Source organism: Nyctibius grandis, chromosome 9, assembly GCF_013368605.1.
Source record: "Nyctibius grandis isolate bNycGra1 chromosome 9, bNycGra1.pri, whole genome shotgun sequence".
Taxonomy (NCBI): Eukaryota; Metazoa; Chordata; class Aves; order Nyctibiiformes; family Nyctibiidae; genus Nyctibius; species Nyctibius grandis.
The window spans coordinates 4,306,542-4,329,444 of NC_090666.1; the positions used below are offsets into that span (position 1 = coordinate 4,306,542).

General features: G+C 40.1%; 1 protein-coding gene across 3 annotated transcripts in view; it reads right to left on the reverse strand.

Annotated features, from left to right (window-relative positions):
- Positions 1 to 2,083: 2,083 nt before the first annotated feature.
- The window catches only part of STAT4 (signal transducer and activator of transcription 4), a 40,660-nt gene continuing 19,840 nt past the window's right edge, over positions 2,084 to 22,903 (reverse strand). For 2 of the 3 annotated variants that reach the window (XM_068408236.1, XM_068408238.1), the window contains exons 6-23: positions 22,551 to 22,636; positions 21,608 to 21,759; positions 20,250 to 20,408; positions 19,334 to 19,426; positions 18,469 to 18,528; positions 17,654 to 17,671; positions 17,479 to 17,572; positions 16,614 to 16,658; positions 13,278 to 13,361; positions 12,431 to 12,529; positions 11,042 to 11,177; positions 9,843 to 9,892; positions 8,939 to 9,033; positions 8,359 to 8,495; positions 7,754 to 7,945; positions 6,504 to 6,570; positions 5,881 to 5,989; positions 2,084 to 3,735 (exon numbers count right to left, since the gene is read on the reverse strand). In XM_068408236.1, coding sequence (XP_068264337.1) covers positions 3,709 to 3,735; positions 5,881 to 5,989; positions 6,504 to 6,570; positions 7,754 to 7,945; positions 8,359 to 8,495; positions 8,939 to 9,033; positions 9,843 to 9,892; positions 11,042 to 11,177; positions 12,431 to 12,529; positions 13,278 to 13,361; positions 16,614 to 16,658; positions 17,479 to 17,572; positions 17,654 to 17,671; positions 18,469 to 18,528; positions 19,334 to 19,426; positions 20,250 to 20,408; positions 21,608 to 21,759; positions 22,551 to 22,636 — 1,703 coding nt within the window. In that variant the 3' untranslated portion in view covers positions 2,084 to 3,708. The remainder of the gene's footprint in view (positions 3,736 to 5,880; positions 5,990 to 6,503; positions 6,571 to 7,753; positions 7,946 to 8,358; positions 8,496 to 8,938; positions 9,034 to 9,842; positions 9,893 to 11,041; positions 11,178 to 12,430; positions 12,530 to 13,277; positions 13,362 to 16,613; positions 16,659 to 17,478; positions 17,573 to 17,653; positions 17,672 to 18,468; positions 18,529 to 19,333; positions 19,427 to 20,249; positions 20,409 to 21,607; positions 21,760 to 22,550; positions 22,637 to 22,903) is intronic. The other variant, XM_068408237.1, reaches the window with a different exon arrangement.

A 22,903-nucleotide genomic window follows, 5' to 3' on the forward strand; every position in this document is an offset into this window, starting at 1 on the left:
AGAAGCAGGATGTGTGAGCGGGTGTGACAGGTGAAAGAAAAGCAGGGGCTGCTCACCGGGGTGGGTGAGGCGGTTCTGGTGTCCCATAGGAACGGGGTGACCCTGTCAGGAGTGAGCACTGTCAGGAGATGATTCCCCTCGCCCCAGAGGGAAAGACACTGATGTGTGAAGCCCGGTGGGCGATCTCCGGCCAGCAGCCAAGGGCGGCCCGCTAGCCAGTGGGTAGCCTGAGGAAGCGATAGGCTCAGCTACACGAGCGCCCCGGGGCATGCACCCCGCTGCCTTATCCCCGGAGGTGCGGTTGCTGCGCCGCCGTGCAGCTCCCCCCTCTCCTCGGATGCCGGCTGCCGTACGGCCCCTCACGCTCGGGTACGGCCTGGGAGCCTTGTCAGGGCACCGGCCTGACGGTGCCTGCGCCCGCCGCCCCAGGGAGCCCGCCGCCCCGGGGAGCCCGCCGCCCCGGCCGGGCGTAGTGCGCAGGCGCGGCGGCGGGAGGGGGGGCGCCGACGCGGGAAGAGCCGCCCCACGTGACTTCGGGGAAAGGCGGCGGGGACCCAGAAAGGGCCGGCAGAGGGGAAGCGAAAGCGAAACCTGCCGCGGCCCGGCCCCCCCGCCGCGGCCTGCCCCGGTGGCAGCGGCTGCTGCTGCGTCCCCTCTCTGTGAGCGAAGCAGCCGGCCTCAGCGGCGAGGGGGGCCGGTGGTGGGGCAGCTGGCACGGCGGTACCAACCGCCCGGCCCTCCCTGCCGCTCGGTAGCAGCGGTTTGTTTTCCTCATCGTCACGATTTACAAGGTTTTAAAGCATTGGAGGCTAAAAGTCGTTCTGCACTGTAAGCAATAGAAAGCGACCTGCTTTTCACCGTTGCAGTAAGAAAATCTCCCGGTTTTCAGCACCTGTTGGTGAAATACTCGGCCGGCGTAGTGACAGGCTGGCTCTGGAAAGCAATAGCAGGGGCATAGCAGGCTGTGAAGGCAGCCGTTGTCTCAACCGTCTGCATTGCATGGGCATGCGAGTGCGTTTAAGGGTTGTACAAACACATCTGCACTTGTTAGTTTATGAACTGTAACCTAGATTTCCATCAAAGCTACAGAAACTTTAAGAATGTGTATAAAACTGCAGGCAGCTGTTTCAATTGTTCCTGGCATTTTGTCAGTTGAGAATTTTCTCCCCACTGAACATCTTTTGATAAAGAGGGTTCGTTTTCCTTTGTGTCATGTTTCTTTCAACAGTCTCATTTACTAGGACACTGTTGCTGCTACTTGGACATGTGCGGTTTTGTTTGTTCTTGTATTGTGTATGAAGTGTCAACAATGACTGGAAGAGTTAAATTCCAGGCTTTGGTGCAGCTCTCCAGGATACTTGGATCCTTTCCAGTATCCTTTGTATCCCCCTTTCTCTTCAGATGGAGGAGACAATTCTTAGTCCATAGAAGAAACAAGTATATATAAGGTCTGTTTGGTAAACTTTGTGGCATGAAATGCTATTAAGTAGTGGATATAAATGTGGCTATAATAAAAGCTATAGTAGAAGGCAACTGACACTTTTTACATTTGTTTAATTAAAGCCATTACAGTGATGCAGCAAGACACACAGCACAGAACAATTATGCGATTTTTTTTTCCCGTTATTTTTGATTTTGCTGCGGCAAAACACAGTGAGAGCACAAGCAGAGTTAGTAAAAGTACTTAAAAGCAGATGTTTCGTTTCTTGTGGCAGTACATGAGGCATCCCTTTCGATGTGTTTTTCTCTCCTCCCTCCCCCCTATAATTTTACTAGAGAACCCTATTCTTACTCATAGTGGCATAAAGACAAAATTCTCCTTTTATGGAAGGAGGCTTGGGAGTACATTTATCTTACAGAAAATGCCTCCTGTGTTCCCTTAAAGCAGCAAACTGATTTGAAGTCGTATGCCTTTCAATTAAATGTTAAACCTACCCCTTGCACAGTCTGTTTGCGAGGTGAAGTTACATTTGCTGCTTTAGAAGTCTGTGTTACTGCTTGTAGTTCAAACCTGAGATGAACAAAAAGATGGCAAGACTCTATTTTTGTTGTATCTTGAAAAAATTTCACAAAAGTCCAGGTATTTAAGCCAAGTTCTGTTTTTATTCATACTGATCATATAAATTACAGATGTTACCAAACTATATACACAATTGCTCTTGTTGTTCTGGAAGATTATTTATACATGATCCTTTCTGAGAGAAAATGACTATCTGCAGCTTGAATTCCTCAGATTAATGAACAGACACGTGTTCTTTTGTTTCAAATCTACTGCCATGTATCACAGAAGTATCTTATTACTCTCTTTCCGTTCACTTGCTTTCAACAAACGTCAGTAGTATGGGTGAGAGGAGTGAGTAAAAAAGGAGAAATGAAAGTAAAATCCAGGTCTTACTGGCTCAATGAGGTTATATTTTCATCCCAGATGTCTAATTTGTACCTACTCAAGAAGAGTGTAAGGTGCAAATGCTCAAGCGTTCATATGTATTTTAAGAACTTTGCATGCTTTAACCATATAGTCTGCAGACAAGGATTAAATCTTGAATGAGCCTGCATACATGAAATGCAGTGGCCTTGGAACCGCTCGTTTATTATTTTATTAACAGAAGGTTTAGGGATAATATTGTGGGGAAAAAAAGCCAACAACAAAACCAAACAACTCAAACCCAGCATTAAAGAGTGCCTGAAAGAAAAAAAGAGACTATTTTAAAAAGGCAATTTACCACTTATATAAAAACTAGTTATTCTTCTTATTAAATGAGTCTCTGACAGGCATATAATATTCTGTCATGTAGCACAAATTGCCCAGTGGTCAGCAAATGCTGCATCTCTTCAGTAACTGTTTTTAAAAACTGTGCTTCCCAGTCTGCGTTTACCAGACTGTATCCCAACTCTGTCAGATCAGGATTTTTTCTCTGTAGACTTTCTGATAGTACTTGCTGTAGTATGTGAGTGCTTTGTGCACAAATAGATTTACTTCTGCAACTATTTTGTGAGAGGGGTGAGTTTTACTAACCCTCTCTTCCAGTGGCAAAATGCAGACAGCCTTTTTGACACCCCAAGTTTTGTGTCTGTTTCCTTTCTGGAACCCCTTCTCTTCCCAGCCTTGCCTGCCTGCCTTCCACTACTTCTGCTGTGGTGGCAGATAAAAATCTATGCTGAAAGTAGTTCATCTTTGGAAAACAAGCAAACCTTGGACAGCTGTGGCATATTCGAACTCAGAGGGATGAGAATCTTCCCCTTAAAAGAGAAGCTAAACCAATGGTATACAAGATGATGGTTAAACAGAAACTTTTTAACATGATAAATCCTAATTTCCCCAAACACATTAATGTCTTTAGTTATCCTTATTTGCTGTTCTCAGAAGCAAAACATTTTGTTATACTCTCGTATTTACAGCAGTTCTATGGATGTTAATTCTGCAAGTAAAATTTATCCCTGCTAGACCCCACTGAAGTCAACCTCCAAGCCAGAAAGGATTTGGCCTTTTATCAGTAAGGACAGCAATTCTGACTTGCAGGACGCTATTTGTGATCCCTAGGGAGAAGATTCCTGGTTTACATGGTATTGATAACAGAGACAGGCCCAAGAATAACATCGTAATGGTCTCTAGGAAATGATGATTTACAAAGATGACGAAGAAAAAACTACTGCATCTTTAAGCCATCCAGCATTCATACGATTACTAATTTTTCCGGTACGTGAACTTCAATCAGTTGAGTAAGGAGAACTCAGCTAGAAGAAAAGAAGGACAAGATTAGTCTCACGGCAGTTAACTGCTGTTCATTCAGGAATAACTGCAGGTGAAACCTCCTTTGGCTCAAGGTAACTGTAGTGTCATTTTGACAATGTAATACAAACTGATAAGGATCTGAGGATCCTGTTTCTACTTCTTTATGAAATATAGGAATGCTTATTAGGAAACACTGTGTGGGAAACAGCTGTGATAAAAATGATAGATATTTTTATATGAACTTTTGTGTTTCTTGCAGCCTGTGGATATGTATAGTGGGGTTCTTGCTGGACTGTGTTTTCCTGATGGGTAGGGGAATCTGGAGAGGGGGGAAATAGAAGGGAATTCAGCAAGACTGCAGAAAGTGTATCTTGCTAAGACTGAGTTACTGAGTTGTAGGATATTGTGTCCTGCTGCAGATTTCACTCTTGTTCTTTACCTCTTACACAGTGCTTTTTATTGGCATCTCATGGAGGAAAAGTGTTGCTTTAATAATGCAGATTGTCTGCGTACTGTACTTAGCCAGCTCTTCCCCAGGCTCAATTATATTGTGAGAATTTGGATGATAAAGGAAAAAACTGTGTTTTTCTCATTCCCATTTAGCAAGGTAAATAGAATGGAAAAAGGAAGGAAGGAATTCTTTAAAACTCTTCCAAAACTATTTTCTGCCCTAATTTCTAGCAGAACTTGAAAACATTTCTAGCAAGAGCCTCCAGAAATCCACCTACTATCTAGCAGCTCTGAACCACTCCTCTAGTACCCTTACAAACTGCAGCATGACTGTGTTTGACTCTCCCAGTTCATCACCAAACACATTCTTTTTGTGTGGTTGCGACCCCAAAAGATGCTGATGGTTATGGCTGGTTTGGAAGGTCTTGACAGAACTGGTTTGTGAATGACTGTGCATGGTAAAAGAAACTAAAAACGTTTGGCGCCTGATGATAAACAAAAGTGAAGCCAACTGTTCTTTCCACTGCTGAAACTCTGGGAAATGCAAATACATACGTAGTTCATAATGCAGTTTAGAAGGTCAGAACTGTCCTCATATGTATAAATCAAGCAACAAATGAGTGGGGATGTGTCTCAGATTGGGTGTGCTAGGTTTTAACGCAGAATTGTCCTTCAGGCTAGTATTTCAGTTTTAGCTGCAGACCTAGTTTGTCACGAGCGCTATCAGAGGAAAAGGTGAAGAAGCAAAAAAAGATATTTTGCTCTTGAACAAATCTTCAGCTTAGTGTATATTAAAGAACTCTCTTATTTGTAGATAAAGTTTAACTGTGCTTCCGGTCATCGACAGTTGGGATTCTGGCTTAGTTTTGTTCTGTTTGTGGGTGAGGAGGAGTGTTTACAGAGATGCATTTTTGAAGGGGAGTTGACAGGCTTGGAAATACATAACTATTTGGAGATCATAAATCATTGAACATACAGGAAATTAAGAGCTAGTATTAAAGAGGGGGTTTTCTTTTGAAACTGTTAAAGCCAAACCACTGCTGTGTTTTCTTATGGAAGTCTGCTGGACAAATCGCCAGCGGGTGTACATCAGTAAGTCACAATGATTCAGAACACAATTTCTAGTCAGTAAGTAAAAAAGGAAAATATTTTTAACAGGACATTGGTACGGTATTTCCCTAATCTTTCTATATACTTAGTGAAGATTAGTTTTATTTGCTAAAAAATCTTTTAGTTGACTTTTCATTGCTCAATTTGGTACCCCATGTAGAAACTTGCAGCACTGAAAAGCTGTGCAAGTTTGCTGAAACAGAAATTATGTTCCTCGTGCAGCTTCCCTGAGCAAGTCAAGTCCTTTGTGCTATGTACAGAATTAGTGTAATCGTTATGTATTTGTCAGTGTAAAGGTTTCGTTTGTGCAAGAACTCTGAGATCCTTCAGTCGTGACATTCACAGTTCACCAGCCAGCGTGTCGGACAATTTCACGTAACACAGTGTTTCCCAGTATGGTTGCAGCATCCTGTCCCATTTAGAATTGGAAATGTCTGCACCATCATTTTAGAATGTAATACAGCAAGTGATGAAAGAGCTCAAACTTTTTCATAATTGTACAAGCAGCCTTTTTACAACCAGCAATTGTGTTGTACGTGTCCCATTTGCTTACTGTTAACTTATGAATGGAAAAGTTTACAACATACGGCAGTTTCGATCACTGTGGGACTCAGGTGTTCTCTCAGCACAGCATAAACACTTGGAGACATTGGAAGAAGATCTGATGGAGAATGTGGATCTGTAGAATCATTTAAGCTTAAAAAAAAAAAAAAACACACCACAAAAATAATCTTAAAAGCAACCTAAATCCCTCTGACTTCATGCATAGCAGTGGAGTATGGTGAATGCTTGTTAAGTTAGCGAAGCCTGCACTTGGGCTTGGTGGTGGCCCTGTAAGCACATGCCAAAAACCTAATATACATTTAAAAATGTAGGAGATAGGACTGAGGGAAAAGAGGATAAACCTGACTCTGTATATCAGCTGCTGGAGAGAAAAAGGAGACAGTGAAAGATAAGTAGATCAAAGTGCCATAAAGTCTGCATTCAATTTTTACAAATATTTTGCTACATGGATGGGAACTTCACTGTAGAAGTGAAGTTCTTTACTTCCCTTTCTTGTCTTTAGCAGTCCTTGGCCAAATAACAACACATGATGTGTTGCTATCCCGAACTATTTGAATAGGGAAGGGAGGCAGGGAAAACTTTGAAACAGTATGTAAATTTAAGAAAAGTAACATTTGAAGTGAAATACATCTCTCAGGATACTTACATTTTAGAGACTGGGATAAATACAGAAGGAACATAACCTTTGCCTCCTCCATCTGAGGGCTTTGACACTAAAAATAAATATTAGAGAAATTAAATATTGCCTAGTAATGTTGTTATTATTTGAAATTGTTTATCTGCTTTAAGTGCTGCAGACTGTAATCTATTAAAAAAGAAATGTCCCTGTTTATGCTTAAATAAGCAGCCATAAAAATGAGGGGAATTCCTGAGATTAGTCTTTGAGTTCAGGCCTTGATCGTATAATTGACTGTGCTCCTTTGATGTGAATTGCCATCTCAGAACATAATACAGTAACTGATGAAAGAGATCTCGTTAGGGCTTCAAAAGCAAATATACTGTAACTCTACAAGCTTGGTACTTCTGACTCGCTGGATTTCAGTTCTGCAAATGCTTGCATGGAGCTCTGTCTCTACAGATACAGCTTCAGCCATGTCTTTTGCATGAAATTAAGCATATACATGAAGTTTTAGAGGATTAGAGCATTAGGCAAAGTCTGCTGAATTAAAATGAAGAGTAAAAACATTTGTAGCCTCCAAGTATTTTTGTGTAGGAATTTAAATTGGAATGGTAACTTTTTATACTGCAAAGTCCAGAAGAATTTGTATTATCTCTTTAAAAAAAATCAAGTCTTTGAGGTTTTTTTTTGAGAGAGCACAAGTTTGATCTAAAAATGGCCTGACTTGTAACTCGGACAAGAAAGAGCACGGGCCTGAATGTATTTGGAGCCATTCTTGTCTAGCCTTTTTGTATTTTCCAGTGCAGTTGCCAGGGGTTATACTGCTGGAATAAAGCAGGTCTTCCAAGATGTTTGGAAAATACAGAATTTCCTTGGAATTAAAGAAACAGCTTGCTACAGTGTAACACAATTATGAAGCCCATAAGCAGGATCACTTTTCAGTTCCATCTCCTTTGATCACCTGAGCTCTGAATTTTGCAATGCATTGGTTAAAAAAAAATCCTATTTTTTTTTACTTTTTTGACCCAAAGATCTATTTCCCAGCTTCTTTTAAATATTGTTGTCATCGCCTCTAACTTAACCTCTAAAACCAGTGATACATTTACAAAATGAAGCTATCTAAATGATAGACACATGTTAAAACAGTTCACTTGAAGATGCTGATTAAAGGAGGCATTTTAATCTGCTCCTTCCTCCTCCTCCCCCCTGTTCCTCAAATTGCCTCTTGACTTTGCAGCTGCTTTGCAGAAAGGGTAAATACAGAAATGGAGCCCAACCTTCGTTTGGCTGACAGCTGTAGTGTTTGCCAAAGGCCTTATCTTTGGGAATGTCTGGATACAGATACTTCAGAGGGTTTTCGGGAACGTTGTCTGCCATAATAACTTTGTAATCGCGCAGTATGTCGGCAAAAGGCAGCGCAGATAAGCGACCTTTGTTATAGGGTTCCACTGAATGAAATGTTACGTCTCCTGTAAAAATACAAAGGCACCGTAACGGCTGATAGCTGGTAGATCGGCATCTGCAGTCGGAATGTATTTTTGCCTTTCTTTCGCAGTCTACACTGGCGTGGGTTTTACCTCTTCGTACCAATGGTAGTATCTTTCAAGTTATACTTTCCGTGCACGTGGAAACAAATTTAAAGTCTGCGGTACGCAGGTACACCTCCTAATGAACTTGTATAGCTAATATAAAGAACTGAGAGGTAGACTTTCAGAGTTTTGGTTTGTGTTTCAGTAAATATGAGACTTGTATCTTGTCCAAAACCATACTAAGACATCATACGTGTGAATTTTACTTTTAAACCAAAGAAACCATGGCCCCTGTATTATACGGGTATTGCAGAGTTTTGAGGTTTATGTTATTTTTTTGAAATTATACTTACCATTTTCTAACTGATCCACCCAAGTAAAGGTAATTCCACCCAGATTGCTTTCACTAAACCTTAATAAAAATGTTCCTGGTGTCTTGTCTTTGAGCAAAATTCGTTCCTTCTCTTTGCTTACAAATCCCATTACGTACCTGAAGTGTAACAGGAAATCATGGGTTTGCTTTTGGAAAAAAATACAGACTTCAATCTGTGCAACGCATCTGGCCAAACTTTATACAGGTGTTCAAAGCCTGGTTACAAAAGCTTTACATGGTCTTGAAACTATGACAAAAGCTTCATGTGAGTTACATGTGGAGTACGGCATTGAGCTCAAAGTACTATGAAGCATGATGAAATTTATCGTAGTACGAGACTGTACACTGACAGAACTGATAAACAGATCTAAACCTGCATTTCTAAGAGATTCAATGGTGTTCCCTTTTGGGAAAAAATTCAGGAAGTTATAAATGGGAAGAGTGAGACAGAAGTATTAAACTCTTTGCAAATTCTCTTCTGCATAGCTAAACCTGAGATTAGTAAAGAGAAAAGACAAAGCAGAGAGATATCAATATACAGCTGTTTCCTTGTTGCTTACCCATCAATCCAAAGAGGAAGAATGTGTTTTTTAATTAAGTCCAGGATGGCTTCAAGCCAAACCCAAAAGGTGAAAGACTTTCCAGGCAAATGTTCCTAATGGTTTTAAAAAAAACAAAAACCAAAAACCAAAACCAAAACAAAACACCAAAGAAAACCAAATCAACAACAACCAAAGCACAAACAAAAACAACACACACAAGAGACTTGTGAGAGCATTGTTACCCAACATCCACATGACATGGCTATTTCAGTTTCTTAAGAATAATCTAGTTTGTTCAAGCAAGAATGACAAATCTGAACTGCTGTTTTGAGTAACGTCTCTCTCTCAGCCTGACATAAAAGCAATTGATTTTTAAGAGATGTATTGGAAGCGCCTCATTTTCAAAAAAAAAAAAATCACATTTGTTGTTTCTTCCTGGTTATGAAATTACATTTGGAGAGAAATGATTTGAAAGTTGAATTTCCTTCCAAGGTTCTATATGTGTTTGAATAATGTAGTTCACGTGAATAAAATGGGGTTTGCTCTTCTTTCTCAATAACTTTTCTGTTCCTCATAAAAGTTACTGAATATATCGACCGACTTCAAATAATTTAGGTCATAACTGAGCATATGAAAAAATTTACTGTATGCTTTATGAAAAATGTATGCTTTGATAGCACAACTAGTGATCATTTACAGAAATATATAGGGCACACTATCATGACAGTTTCTGATCTCTGTAGCAATGTAACTAAGTAGATCTCTTAGCTCCAGCTTTAAGCTTCTGGAAATATTATTTTCCTGTTTAGATTTTTACAATGAATGTGATTGTGCTGGGCTACAAGTCCCAAGTGGGAATCTTATCATAGCATCAGAAAGAGAGAGCTAGGCACGCACGCGGGCGTTGCTTCTGGAACCGTACCTTGCAGAACTTTGCCCAGGATAGTTGATAATCATTGTAACTGACTTGTCCTGAGAGAGAAGGGGAAAAAAAACAAAACAAAACAAACCCAAAGTGAGTCTATTTTTCTGAAATTTGGAAATAGATATAGCTTGCTATCTGTATAGTTGGGGGGAGGAGTACAATACATCCAGACTTAGAGAGGGATTGACGGGGGCATGCTAAGGGGCTGGAGATCAGTTTTTCTGTATCCTTTTGAAGCAGCTGACAATGGTAGTTGTGGGAATATTCGCCTAACGTAGTCTGGGACTTTGTTTTGGCAACACTGCGTGCTCAGTTTCAGTTTTTAGCCCAAGTGTTACTTCTCTTGGCCTTCACTCCACCTTGAGCTTCCCTAATTTAAGATAATTTATTTTTTCTTTCTTACTATTCTTGCTGATTTACAATGGTACCTCTCAATCCCACTACCTCTACTAAGGAAGGAATCTCCAAGAAACCATCAGAAAAAGCAGCTATTATCCAGGGAAACGAGTCTTTGCTTCCCAGCTTTGAAAGCAATAAAAGGAAAGATTCCTCCCAGTCTTTGACAAAGGCTTTTGTTCTTGCCCAACAGTAGAGGTATCATTACACCCTCAGCGTGGAGTTTCTTACAGCTCACAATATATTTTAGAATTGCTTCTTCTCTAGAAACAGAAAAGGCTTTCTTTTCTGCCAGCTTTCCCTAAGGCTTCTGCCTTCTGGGGGACAGTCAGACCAAAGCATTCAACAGTTCATCTCGTTGAAGTTACAGGGCCTATTTGCTACGCTGTCACCAGTGAGGGATGGGTCCCAGAACTAAACAGACCCACAAGGACCGCTACTTAAAATGAAACAAAATCCAAACCAAACCCCATAAGCAAGCAAAAAGACTTCCTTTTGATTTCAGATGCATGAGATAATTACTTGCTAAGGAAACAAAATAACATCATAGTTCAGTGTGACTCTGATGCCCTCTTTTTTTTTTTTTTTTTTTCAGTTTAGCAGCCTGGAAGTTCAGAAGTTGAATCACTTTGTGGTAAGAATAAGCTGACGTGTGCTTTTCTTTTAAAGAAAAAAAAAAGTCATTGTGGCATTTTTGCAGTCAGCTCTGGAAGTGGAGGTCATGCTTAAAGTCATTACTTGTGACTACCAAATATAAGAGCCTAAAAGCAAATGAAGTGTGTACATTTATACAGTCTTACCCGTAAGTTTCTCTGCCAGCATGTTGAGCTGCTCAGAATTGAGACCACGACCAACATACGATGAAAATTGCCAGCTCAGAACTTCTAAGAGCTGACTTAAAGAGGCAGCAGGGGGATTGTTGAAGAAAGACAAATTCTGCAACAGAATTAGTGCTTTGTTTAGACAGTTAGCAACCATGAAATACACTACAGGCTGTAAAAGAAGGCTGCAAGTAGTCGAGCAGAATCTAGAAGTGTTAAAAATGAGGTGTGTGTGGGCGGGATATATTGGGGTAGAGAAGTGCTGACCCTCCCACCTGCAGCCACTCAGCAAGGTGCACTTGGGTGCCTGGGCAGACTTGTAAGGAGAAGGAGAAGGGGGGGACTCCTAGAGAGAGCAAGAGTCTGTGTGTGCATCTTGGATGATAAAATACCTTGCTATGCTTCTCACAGTATCGTACATTAAGACAGTGAAAATATGCTTAAAGCCTCTCCAATAAATGTAGATACTCTCGCTATAATGTTTGGTGCATGGAAACCCCAAACCGTTACATACTCGTATAGCGATGTGTTGTTGAATTGTTTGGCTCATCTTCGTTTTTCATTTGGTTTCTGGACTGTACGTGTAATGACCGTACTGAAGACTGTGCAGAAGACTCTTTGGAGTATCACAGAGCGATAACGAAGTCCAGCCTGCTGGTCAGCTGGCTTGCCATCATTCTTAGGCACACTCCATGGTACACTATCTTACCCTGTCTCTCCTCTGAACATGTATGTGACTGCCAATAATCCCTGACTAGAAGCCTGAGAGCTATTGACAGCACTACTCTACAGTCTGCAAATACAGTAACAGTGACTGAATCTAAAATATGTGCTGAGCCAGCAGGAGTCTGAGAAAGAATGATTCTGCTTTTGCTCATGGTTAGAGCCACTAGAAGGTGCTACCTGACGCTTATGATCTTCTCCATAGAAAGCACTAGCTCCTATACAAGGCATGAAGGAACTCTGTAATGCATTGAAGTACGTTACAGACCCACCTATATGCCTACTTTGACAGTTTTGAATTGTACTAGTAGAATTATTTTGTACTATGTACAGTTTTGGTCAACTGCATCCAAAAAAGACAAATTCAAACTAGAAAAGTGGTGGAGAAGGACTATTGCATTTCCTTAGTTTAAGAACTTTAGCCTACAGAAAGGAAGGCTAAGCATGCATGTGATTTTATATCTGGGCAGGGAAAAAAAGGTAAAGTGAACAACATTAAAGTTATGATGTTGATAACAATGTACATGAGAAAAATAAAGCCAGTTTAAGAGGGAAACACAGCCTTTTTACAATGAATATATTTGGTAACCATATAATAGAAGTGTGAAAACACAGAAAGTCAGTACTTGCATACTGAAGACCTACCTGAGGATCATTGGTTGATAGATTGTACCAAATAATAGAAGCCCACGCATTGGGTAGTTGGCTCACATTGGAAATCATCACCACAGGCAAAGAGCTGGTCTGGTGGAAAGAACAAATGCAGTATGTAAATGCTGCTAAGTAAAGTGTTGGTGCTGTGTTATGCTTTGGCTTTTTTTTGGTCCCTCTTCCTCCACCCCTCAAAATACTGTTCTTTAGCAAGACCAACTGTTGGTAACTGCTGTCTGGCTTGCATTTCGAGAGAGAAGGGGCATTTCAAAGGGCATTCAGGACTCAGGTTAGCTGGACCTAGACAGAAAGCCTAGCTGTAGCTGCATGACAACTGTATGGGCATGGCAGCCTGCAGCCAGAAGAGTGATTTGTGGCAGCCCTCATCACTAGAAGAGGTTCTAAAGGTCCATTTTAGGCACACAGGGATGTCCTTACGCTATGGCTTGCAGTTGGTATCATAGAATTTCTCTAATGTGTTAACTTGTAGTGCTTAATGGAGGGATGTGCCTGCCAGCGAATATGGATTTTGTCAATGGATTTTCTCAGTGACTTCAATGGATCCTACAGTCTTTGCTTAGTAAGATGTATTACCTTTGCATAGCGTAACAGAATTACTGTGAGAGCTTCTGAAGAGAAGGGCTAAAAATGTTGCTGTGAACCTGTGTATACTTTTTTTCTGTCCAGAAGTTCTGCAAATCTGGTGTCTGCTTATGGTTACTGCTGAAGACAAAATCCAGGATAGATGGACCTGTGGTCTGGCCCCACACGGTTGTCCTCATGTAAGCTGCTGGAAAATGCTTTTTATTCTTGCCCCAGAACATCTGGCTAGAATACTCACTTCCAAATTTATAGTCAATCCGTACAGGCAGACCTGTGTTTCAAAGCTGATGGAGTGCAGTTCCTCGGTCACCATGTGAGGGCCCTGAGGGAGTAAGTAGGTTACACAACTGTGTATGCACTGTTGGCATTTAGCACTGTTTTAGCCATGGACTGCTGAGATCATGCAACTTGGAAAGAAAACATGTATCAAATATGTAAGTAGAGCAGAGAAAAAAGGAAGTAAAGGAAATCATTTGTTAAACACTGACATTAAATTAGTCCAGGACTGGTGGTTTTTCCTGATGAATCTAAAAAAACCCCATGACATTGTTAAAGCAACACTTTTAAACTTTTAACATTTGCTTTTAATTTGTTTAAAACATTGCTTTTAAACAGTGTTGCGCACAAGAAGTTTACAGATTATTTTTTGTGTCTCATAAAGATTGTCTCCAACTTTCCCTAAAGTTTCTTTACTGACAGTTCCAATTTAAACAGATGTTAAACTTCAAGGAGAAACAAACTAGAAACAAAAAGCCACTGCTTTAATGATGAGTAGGCCCCCATCTCACAACAGATTTGTTGTAAGTATACTTAGATGGTACTAGTTGAAGGAGTAGAGACCTAAATCATTAATCCAGAGTAAATCTGGTATTAAAAAAACCCAAGTTTTATTGGACAGAAAAAGAAAAAAGAAATGTTTGTCATAGTTGATTAAAGTTTGTAGCACAAGTGTTATGTTTTGATTACAAACCAGCATAGCTCTGTGAAGATCTGAATCTCTGCCCCTTGGGAGACGGATCTTTCGAAATACATTTCCATCCCCAGAAGTTCAAAGTATAAAAATCTATTTGTCCTTTTCCTGTTTTGTTTTTTTTTTTTTTTCTTCCATCACATATTTGTTTTGTCAGATTTTTTTAATAAAAGAAACAAAATCAAAAATCCCAAATCAAAATGTTTCCATTTACTGAAATACTCTGTTTTCAGTCAATGTAAAATAAAATTATTCCTTGGGGAAGTGCCTCCTACAGGACACTGCAACAAAAGATACTGGATAAATGAGAGGTTGAGAGCACAGGAGATCCTCACACATCTGAATAAAAAACCTGCCTTGCAAAGGGAAAATCCAGCTTAGAGCTGAAGGCTTTTACATGAAATACTCAACCCTCAAATGAGTTCAAATGCTTTAATACAGGTAGAATCAATCCAGCTCAACCTGTATTACTCACACAAAATTGAAAAGGGTTGATGAAACTCCCCTTCCGCCTCCCCCCATTATGATTTTGCAAAAAACTTGTATATTTATTATGGAAAAATCATCTACGCAAAAGGCATATCTGCATGAAAGGACAAATCTCAAATATAGACAGCTTCCACTCTTTTTTACAAGGCAAGTCATACTTAACTTCACTCTCTGCTTACTAAACATCCTGGGAACAAACCAAGTTTTAATGTTATTATAGTCACTGTTAATCAAAAAGCTTGTTCATGCTAATAATGATTTCACAGACTGATTTGACCAAGGAGAAGCTCTGTTTGAGGAAATCAGCAGTGAACCATGTCCCAGCTCAGCTGTCCTAATTCTCCACAGCCCTATATTTTATATGGTTATAAAGGCACAATGTGTGAAGTGGGAGTAAAATGCTACCAAAAGTAGAGCACCAACATTTTTACACCCACGTTTTTGCATTTTGCTTGTCTTGATGCAAATGACTTTGTAAGTAGCAAAATAATTGGGAGGCGAGCCTTGAGTTTCAGTCTTGCTAATCAGGTTGCAAGTTATTCCATGCAGAAACGCTGCATGAAGCGTGCACAAGTTACCTTCTGCTTTAGGTTTTTGGTTACAATTCTCCATGCTGATCACACCTTGCTTTGTGCTTGAAGACTGCTTGTAGTAACTTTTGTGCTTGTATAACTGCACCTATTTGGACTGTGATACGAGTGATTTTATTTTGTAATTATTTTTATTTCTTTTGAAACTTGCCAATGCAACTTTACCCTCGGTGCTTCTACTGTGCAAAAAAAGTTACCCTGGTGTGGAGATACCTTAAACCAGTATAGACAATTTCACTTCCTAGGTAAGCAGATGGCATTCCTAGAAGCTACCTCCCAGTTACCTTGGGAGACACTAATTGTTCTGGTCGTGTTGGCAGAGGCTGTGTCATTGCCTGCAAGCTTCTGACTCTTGCTTCAGTCAGAGATTTATCTGCAGACTTTTTCTGTTAAATAGCAATGCTAAATTTATGATGATGGTCCATGGCCACGCTAGATAGAGTTTGTGTGTACTTGTGCCTTTCTCCTCCCTGCCTGCTGCCTTCAGTTGCTGGATGAGGACATCCCACCTTCTCCCCTGCCAGGGCAGTTCTACCTTCCCCTCCTGCCAGTGATGCAGAAGGTGAATGAATGAAGGCAGCAACTTTCTTGCCTGTGATTCTGATCTTGTCTGTGAGAGCCAGGACGCTCAGGGGAATCACAGTTTGTAGGAAGCCAGAGCTGAGAAGAGGACCTCGGGTAGAGCTGTGCAGATGGTGAGGAGCTGGGCAGGGGAAGAAGCACAGGGCAGTGCTCTGGAGTGCTGGAGGGTAACATGGGAATGGAGGGAGCGCTCTGCGATGGAGGTGAACGCAGGGGCATGGAGTTCTAGGTGTGGGTTAGCACCGACGGCAACACCACTGATTTCTGTTCTCTGCAAAGCAAGAATGTATGGATTTTAAGCTCCTCTGCTAGGAAGCAAGCACTTGCAATACTTGTTCACCTTCCGTGCCAGGTGGGTATGTGCACGCCTCTGAAATCTGGGTACTGCCAAGGACCTGCGGGTTTGTCAGGGCTAACGTGTCATAGTACAGTGCCACCACGAGAGGGGAACCTACGACCGGGTTCACATAGTGTTGGTAAACTAAACATGCTGGTCCTGGTTGAGGCAAGCAAACTTCTTTGATGCAAATATAATGATACCCTTACTTCAGCTGTAAACATGGTCCACAGCGTATCTATTTAAAGAACCCTTCCCATAGGAATTTTTTTTCAGCAAAAAACTCAAAACGCTTATTTTTTTCAAAATGTAAATGACCAAAACTGCAGCCTTAAAAGAGGAATGCATATATTCAGATTACTGCTTCCTACCTTCTACTGTAACTTCTTTTTATACATAAATTTGAGGCATGTAATTAAAATAAAAATGAATACTTACTTCTGAAGTTCTCATTACACTATCGTGTGATAATTGGTCCTATACTTAATATAAGGATAATGTATTTCAAAATCTAACAGCATATGGTTGCTCTTTGATTTAAATAAAATCTAATCTGAAACACATGTGAGAGTAATCAAAAATAACATGTAAAATAAATGCACAAACCTCATTTCCTTTGCTTCCAGCACTTGATTTCATTTCTTTGGGTTGCTGTATAAAGCAAAACAGTATTTATGTGGTAAAGAAACTACAGATAGAAGTATGTATAAAGACTGTCATTTGTAACCATGATGTTCTTGGTATAATAAGGTTTTGTCTGCAAAATACAAATACACTGTAACGAAGGCTCTGACACTATGCCTTGAAAAGTCTATTCAGTGAATAGCCTTTTGATATTTTTGAAGAAAATAAGTTAATGTAACAAAGCGTTAATTAGGGCGTTTGCGAAGTGTATAATACAAAAAAGCACTAAAGACTGTCAATCTCCACGTCCTTTTGCAAAACTAGTGATGCACTGCATCTGTGGTTAAGCCAAAACAAATGCCATAGGTATTCTGACTAGACTAGGGAGTCTGGTCAGAAAGCATGATTCACTGGGGTATGAGAGAAGCTGCCGAAGCAGTACTATAGCCTCTCAAAAGACAGTTATTGCAGGCATTAATTTCAACCAGATCAAAGCATTCAATTATATGTTTCCCCTAGAACAATGGTGGTGTGGTTTGGTTTTGGTTTTTTGTTTGGCTTGGTTTTTTTTAACACAACTCAGTTTCTGAGAAGCTGTGCAGTTCAGCATGAATAGTCTTTTCTGGCATTTATTAGGATTTGCTTTGTCATTTCTGTGAAAATATGTAGTCTTATTTTATGGAATGGATAAAGTATGGAATGGGATAAAGAGGTTCTAGGAGTAAACTTTATAAGGAAAAAGCAAATGAGCATGACTTGACAGTAATACAGTTCTCCTTGCATAGTTTCTAAAGAATCTTTTATTTCTACCAGAGGTGCATGACAGGAAAAAAGCAGTCACACTTACCAAATGTCGAAATTCTACCGACAGGCTTCCGTTTGCAGACTCATCCATGTTCATTGCTTTCACGTGTGTTCCACACAGAACGAATCTACGATTACTATGGAGGACATTACACCTACGTACTCAAACAATATCGTATTGGATAAATTAAGAAATCTGATATTTTTTTTTTTCTTACCTTACAGTTGAAACATTCCTAAAATAGAAGAGGGGCAGGGGGGGAAAACATGGTGAATCAGTAAACGCGTAAGCCAAACTTGCACTGAGAAACTTATCTTGAGACGATAGATTTAGCCTTGTTAAAGTTAATACATATTACCAATACAACTGCCATTTTTAAAATAAAGAACTGAAATTTGTACTGTCCAGTTAGACTTTTGCATCTGGCCAGATGGAAGTAGTGTATTTTATCTAGCTTTTTTCCTGCCACTGGAATGATATGTGGGTATCAAAGTACCAAACACCTTAGAAAGGAGGAGTTTATGTAGCAGTCTTAATTTCAGGCAGGGGTAAAACTCTCTAAGCTCCACAGTTACTAATTACAGCACCAGCTTTTCAAGCACAAGCTTCAGGTACGACTTGGAGCAGCTGCACTGAAGGTACCAGGCCTATTAAGGCAAGCAGAGATAAGTGCTAGTTCAAAGCTAACTATACCATAAATGCAATACACTTTGATTTAAAGTTTTTGTGTGATGCTACTATTTTAGACTGATGAATTTTATCTAAGTCTTGAAACAAATCTTAAACGGACTTCTTGCCTCCAATTTGAAAAGATCAATTAGAAATAGCAGCTTTTTTAAAAAAAAGGCAAAGAAGTCTTCCACCTTGAAAGAAGAAAAGCATTACCCTGTTTTAATTGTTTGGGGTTTTTGTTGTTGTTTGTTTGTTTTTTCCTTTTTAGAGCAACTTCTAAAATCAGATAGGGTAGCAATTGAAAAATCTGTGTTGTCTCTGTAGGGAGAGAGAGAATATCTTCACTTTAAAGTTTCTTACTTGTCAATAGTTGCTTTCACTCTGATCTGGTAGTTTAGCTCTGGCAATTTAATTAGCAACCTTCAAAACAGAAAATGTAAAAGTGAGTATTAACAGAATAAATTTCTCACCAGAAAATATGAGAAATCAGTAGCTCCACACCAAAGTATCTGAAATTATTATAATCTGAAAACAGATTAGGCATCTAGGATTATGTCACGATTTACAGGGTTGTGTACTCAGAGAGAGGGGCTGAGCTGTTCCAGTGGCAGGTGTTCTGCCCTCCCCGCAAGTGTGTGGAAAAGTTAGTATGTGTTTGAGGGAATGGCTAGAGAGACAACAAGGAGGTAATAATTAAGAGAGGGATATGTGTAATATGTGACTGCACCGTAGACGTATGTGTACTTTCCTTCATGTACCCTTTCCACCCCCCAACCCTCCATGGTGGAAATGAGATGTGAGTTCCCCGCCCATCTTTGCTCTTTTCACAAAGTCAGACTAGGAGCTAGCGGGAGAGAGCGAGCTTGTGATTGATTCACCAGAGCCCCCAAAATGCAGAAGTTTCTCTTTCCTGTGTGCAAAAGTGGCTCTGAGTATTCTGATGTTGGCTTGTATGATGTGGATCATGTACTCGGTTTGCAAAGTCACTAGAACAAGAATCCAACCCATACAGAATCCTGAAGATGCTGACTTTTGGCCACAATCTGCCTTTCTTCCTCACACTGATTTACTCTTTATTGCCACTAAATACAAGTGACAGATCCTGTGGCCTTTATATCCCCATTCCAGCAAACTCTCCCTGGAGTCAAAAGGCCGCAGAATCGGTCTCCTAGGATAAAATGCAGTACACAAATGAAGGAATTTATACCAGATTTCCTTTCCTTACCTTAATTTAACAGTGAACTGTATTAACGTTTTAAGAACCATTGGCCTCTGGGGATGTGTTGGCATGCAGGGCTGCCTTTCAACCACGAATGAACTGTGTAAAAAGAAGCGAAACAAATAGATTGTTAGGAATATGCATAAACAAACAGCTGTATTAGGGGAAAACAGTGCTATTATCTCTTAGAGATTTATTCTCTACAGATGCTGAAGTGGGAGGTGTGTATTCCAACACTCAGTTCTCAAAATGATCCAGTGGTCTAACTTACAGTTGAATTGTTCCCACAAGAAACAGGTATTAGGACTTATGGAATTTGTTTTGTTTTGATTTTTAATATATTCCTAAAATACCAGGCTGATGGAAGTCTGGAAGAACCAAGACTTTTATCAGACCCATAAAATGGAGTATGACAATACACTGAGCCTGGCTAAACAAGGACACCATGTTTTACCTTCAGATAGTCACTTGTGGTATCTCTCGTATAGCTAGTACAAAAGGCAAGAGGAATGATGATAATGTTTTTATGTATTAATAGAATGTTTTGGTGGGGAAGAGGAAAGACAAGGAACAAATTAGCACCTGCCACTTTACTTAAAAAACAAACACCCCAAACCCCAGCCTTTTCTCAGCAGTATGTACATGACTCCTACTGAAATAAGTGGATTTTGTGTGTTCACCTAGAGCCAGAACTTGACCACAAACCCTTAACTACTACACATGAGAAGCTGCCCGGCACCTTTGGCTTCTAGGAATTTTGGTGACAGCTGTACATGCTTTTTATACTGGAAACTCAGTCTTTAAGATCTTCAGAGGCTCAACCTTTTCTCATTTTTTTCTTCTTAACAATATGGTCTCATTGTTGCCAGTAAATTTGTGTCGGTTTGGGTAAGGTTATGTACATTGACAATGGCTTACGCACTTCCGGAAAAGATTGTAGAGCAGAAAGTTGACTTTTTCCAGTAGCTGAGGTCTTTGCACTGGGATAGGGTCCCCATCGTAAGTCAGTCTGGTCAACAGTTCGTCCAGTTTCTCTAGTTGCCTTCTAACTTGAAAAAGGCTCTCTGCCAACAGCGTGAAACTACAGCAAGGCAAAAGATTAGTTTGCAATCTTTCGTGTAAATGGCTGCTTAGAACATAATGGCTACTGAGGTTCCTGCTTAGGGAAATCGGAATCAGTACCGACTGGTGTTTTCTAGCTTTATCCAAACTCGTGTCCATTCATCTTTTGTTTACAGGAGCATATAAATACATCAGGCAAAATTCCTTACTTTAGTTTCAAAGATAAATATTTTTGCAGCAGGCCTCATCAACAGCAATGCAACGCTGTCTGTGATAATTTAGAAGAAATACGTATACAGTTCTGACCTCTTACATGCAGGGTACTTGTGCCGATTTTATTTCTTTCCTACAGCTTAGTGGTTTTGCAAAATGTACTCTTAAAAGGATAATATTGACATAAAATGAAACAGTTACGATGGCTGAGGAAGTGCATTTCTCAGAAATGTAAAAACAATAAGGAAAATAAAATCAAAACACACTAACAGTTTAATAGGGTATGTGTATATAAAATCACATCTTTTAGCTATTTTTAACATCTTCATTGGAAAAAAAAATACTTCAGTGGAAAAAAAATCCACACAAAAAAGGAAAAAAAAACCTTTTCTTCAAACCTAAAAAGGTTCTTGGTTGTTGTCCTTCCTTTTTTCTTATTCTTTACTTCACCTTCTCCAGAAGAGAAGTTTAATGGGAGAGAAATGACCAGGACATTGACATTCTCTGGCTGCATTATCTTTTAAAATATAATGCTATTTTTTTTTTTCATTTGCAATCACCTTTAGAGTTACCACCACAGAGACTACTGCCATTCAATTCCTGTGTAGTTTGAAGTCTGGAGGAGTGATGTGCCTCGTGAGTCAAAGCACAAAGTGTCTACCCAGCTCCTGCCTAGACAAAACTCCCACCATCCTCAGTGACACACTCAGCACAGTTCTTACTCAAGCAAAACTCCCGAGAGGGTATGTATCATGTATCTGGAACAACTGTCAAACCAAAAAATGACTGACTGCCACAGCTCAGGGTCAGCAGTTCACTGTAACGTTATTAATTCTGAATAGCAAATGTGGTCCACCAAGACAAATTGTATTTTTGTTATTTACTTGCTTAGCTGCTAATGAATTTGCTGCTGTTGCAAGGTAACTGATCTAAAGGAAAGATCGCTTCATGTGCAGCAGGCTTCCTGTGGTTTTCAGTGGAAACGCGAGCTCAAGGCAGGTTTACCAGTTCTGGAGCTGATCAAGCCCACCATGGAGAGGACCCCCAATGCAGGCAATCTGCTGCCGTCTCTTCCAGTCTAGCAGCTCTTCAGTCAGCATGTTGCTCATAAGCATATCTATTTCATGAATCACACGCCCTATTTTACTGAGTACTTCCTGTAAAATAGGAAAGGTGTCACAAACTGACCACGGGGAACAGCCACAGAATTCAGCAATTATCATAGAAGTGCTGATTACATTTCTTTCAATTACTTTGAAAGTAGCCGTATTTAGCCCCTACGGCTTTAGTCTCTTTAATTCAGAGGTGACTGGATTCATCACCCATTGTACTTGAAAATAATCTTGAATATCTGTGAACTCTTTCTCAGTAAAAATTATTTTTTTAGGGGTGGGAAGGAGGATTGTTTCATTCTTTGTGGGCATAACGCCTCCAAGAAGTTGGCATTTACAAGTACTCTCGAGGTCAAAAAGTCCTCCTTTTGTTTTGCATCATATTCAGTGCACTGTTGTTGTTTTTTTGTTTGTTTGCACATGGACTCAAACAAATTGCCTAAATGTGCTGTTTCTGTGCCAGCAAAGAAGCAGTCAGGGGAATGTTTGTCATATTTGCAAGTCTCAGTTGCTGAACAGAGCAAGGTACCATTGGTGGGTTGTTAGGGTGTGTTTTTTGTTTTGTTTTGGGGTTTTTTTTTGCAATTATTAGATTACATTTACTCTGAATACTTTTGCTTACTTTAAAAGGTATATATTGCCAACTGAGTTATCCATTTAGCACAGTACACAAGAGGTCCTGTGAAGTGATGGCCTGACCTCCCTTCTAAGGTGTACAGAACCATATTCTTGATTGAGCCATTACTTAATTGCCAATTTCTTAACTGCCAGTCAAAATATGTGGGAATAAGGGGAGAAAGCAAATGAACCACAAATGACAAAGCCGTGTCACTAACCTTTCTCTTGTAGTCTAAAGTATTGAGCATCGCCTGCAACGCCAACATTTCCTGTTTAATGAGCGCACTGTTTTTGTCACTCTGCTCTGCAGGGGGATGAAAAAAATCAGTGTAAATGTGTGTGTGAGTACGTGTGCGTGTTTATAAGGGGAGCAGGGGAAAAAACCATGACCAGACTGCAGCATGAACTAGTGAAAAAGTAAACTGTGGACATCACTAGATTACATAATAGCGTGTTTCATTTGAATGGACTAACTTTAGTACAAGTTTAAGACAAGGTTTTATGACTCCACTCCTTAGATGTGTATGTGGAACAGGAAAAGGTAGAAAACATATGGATGATACCTATAAAT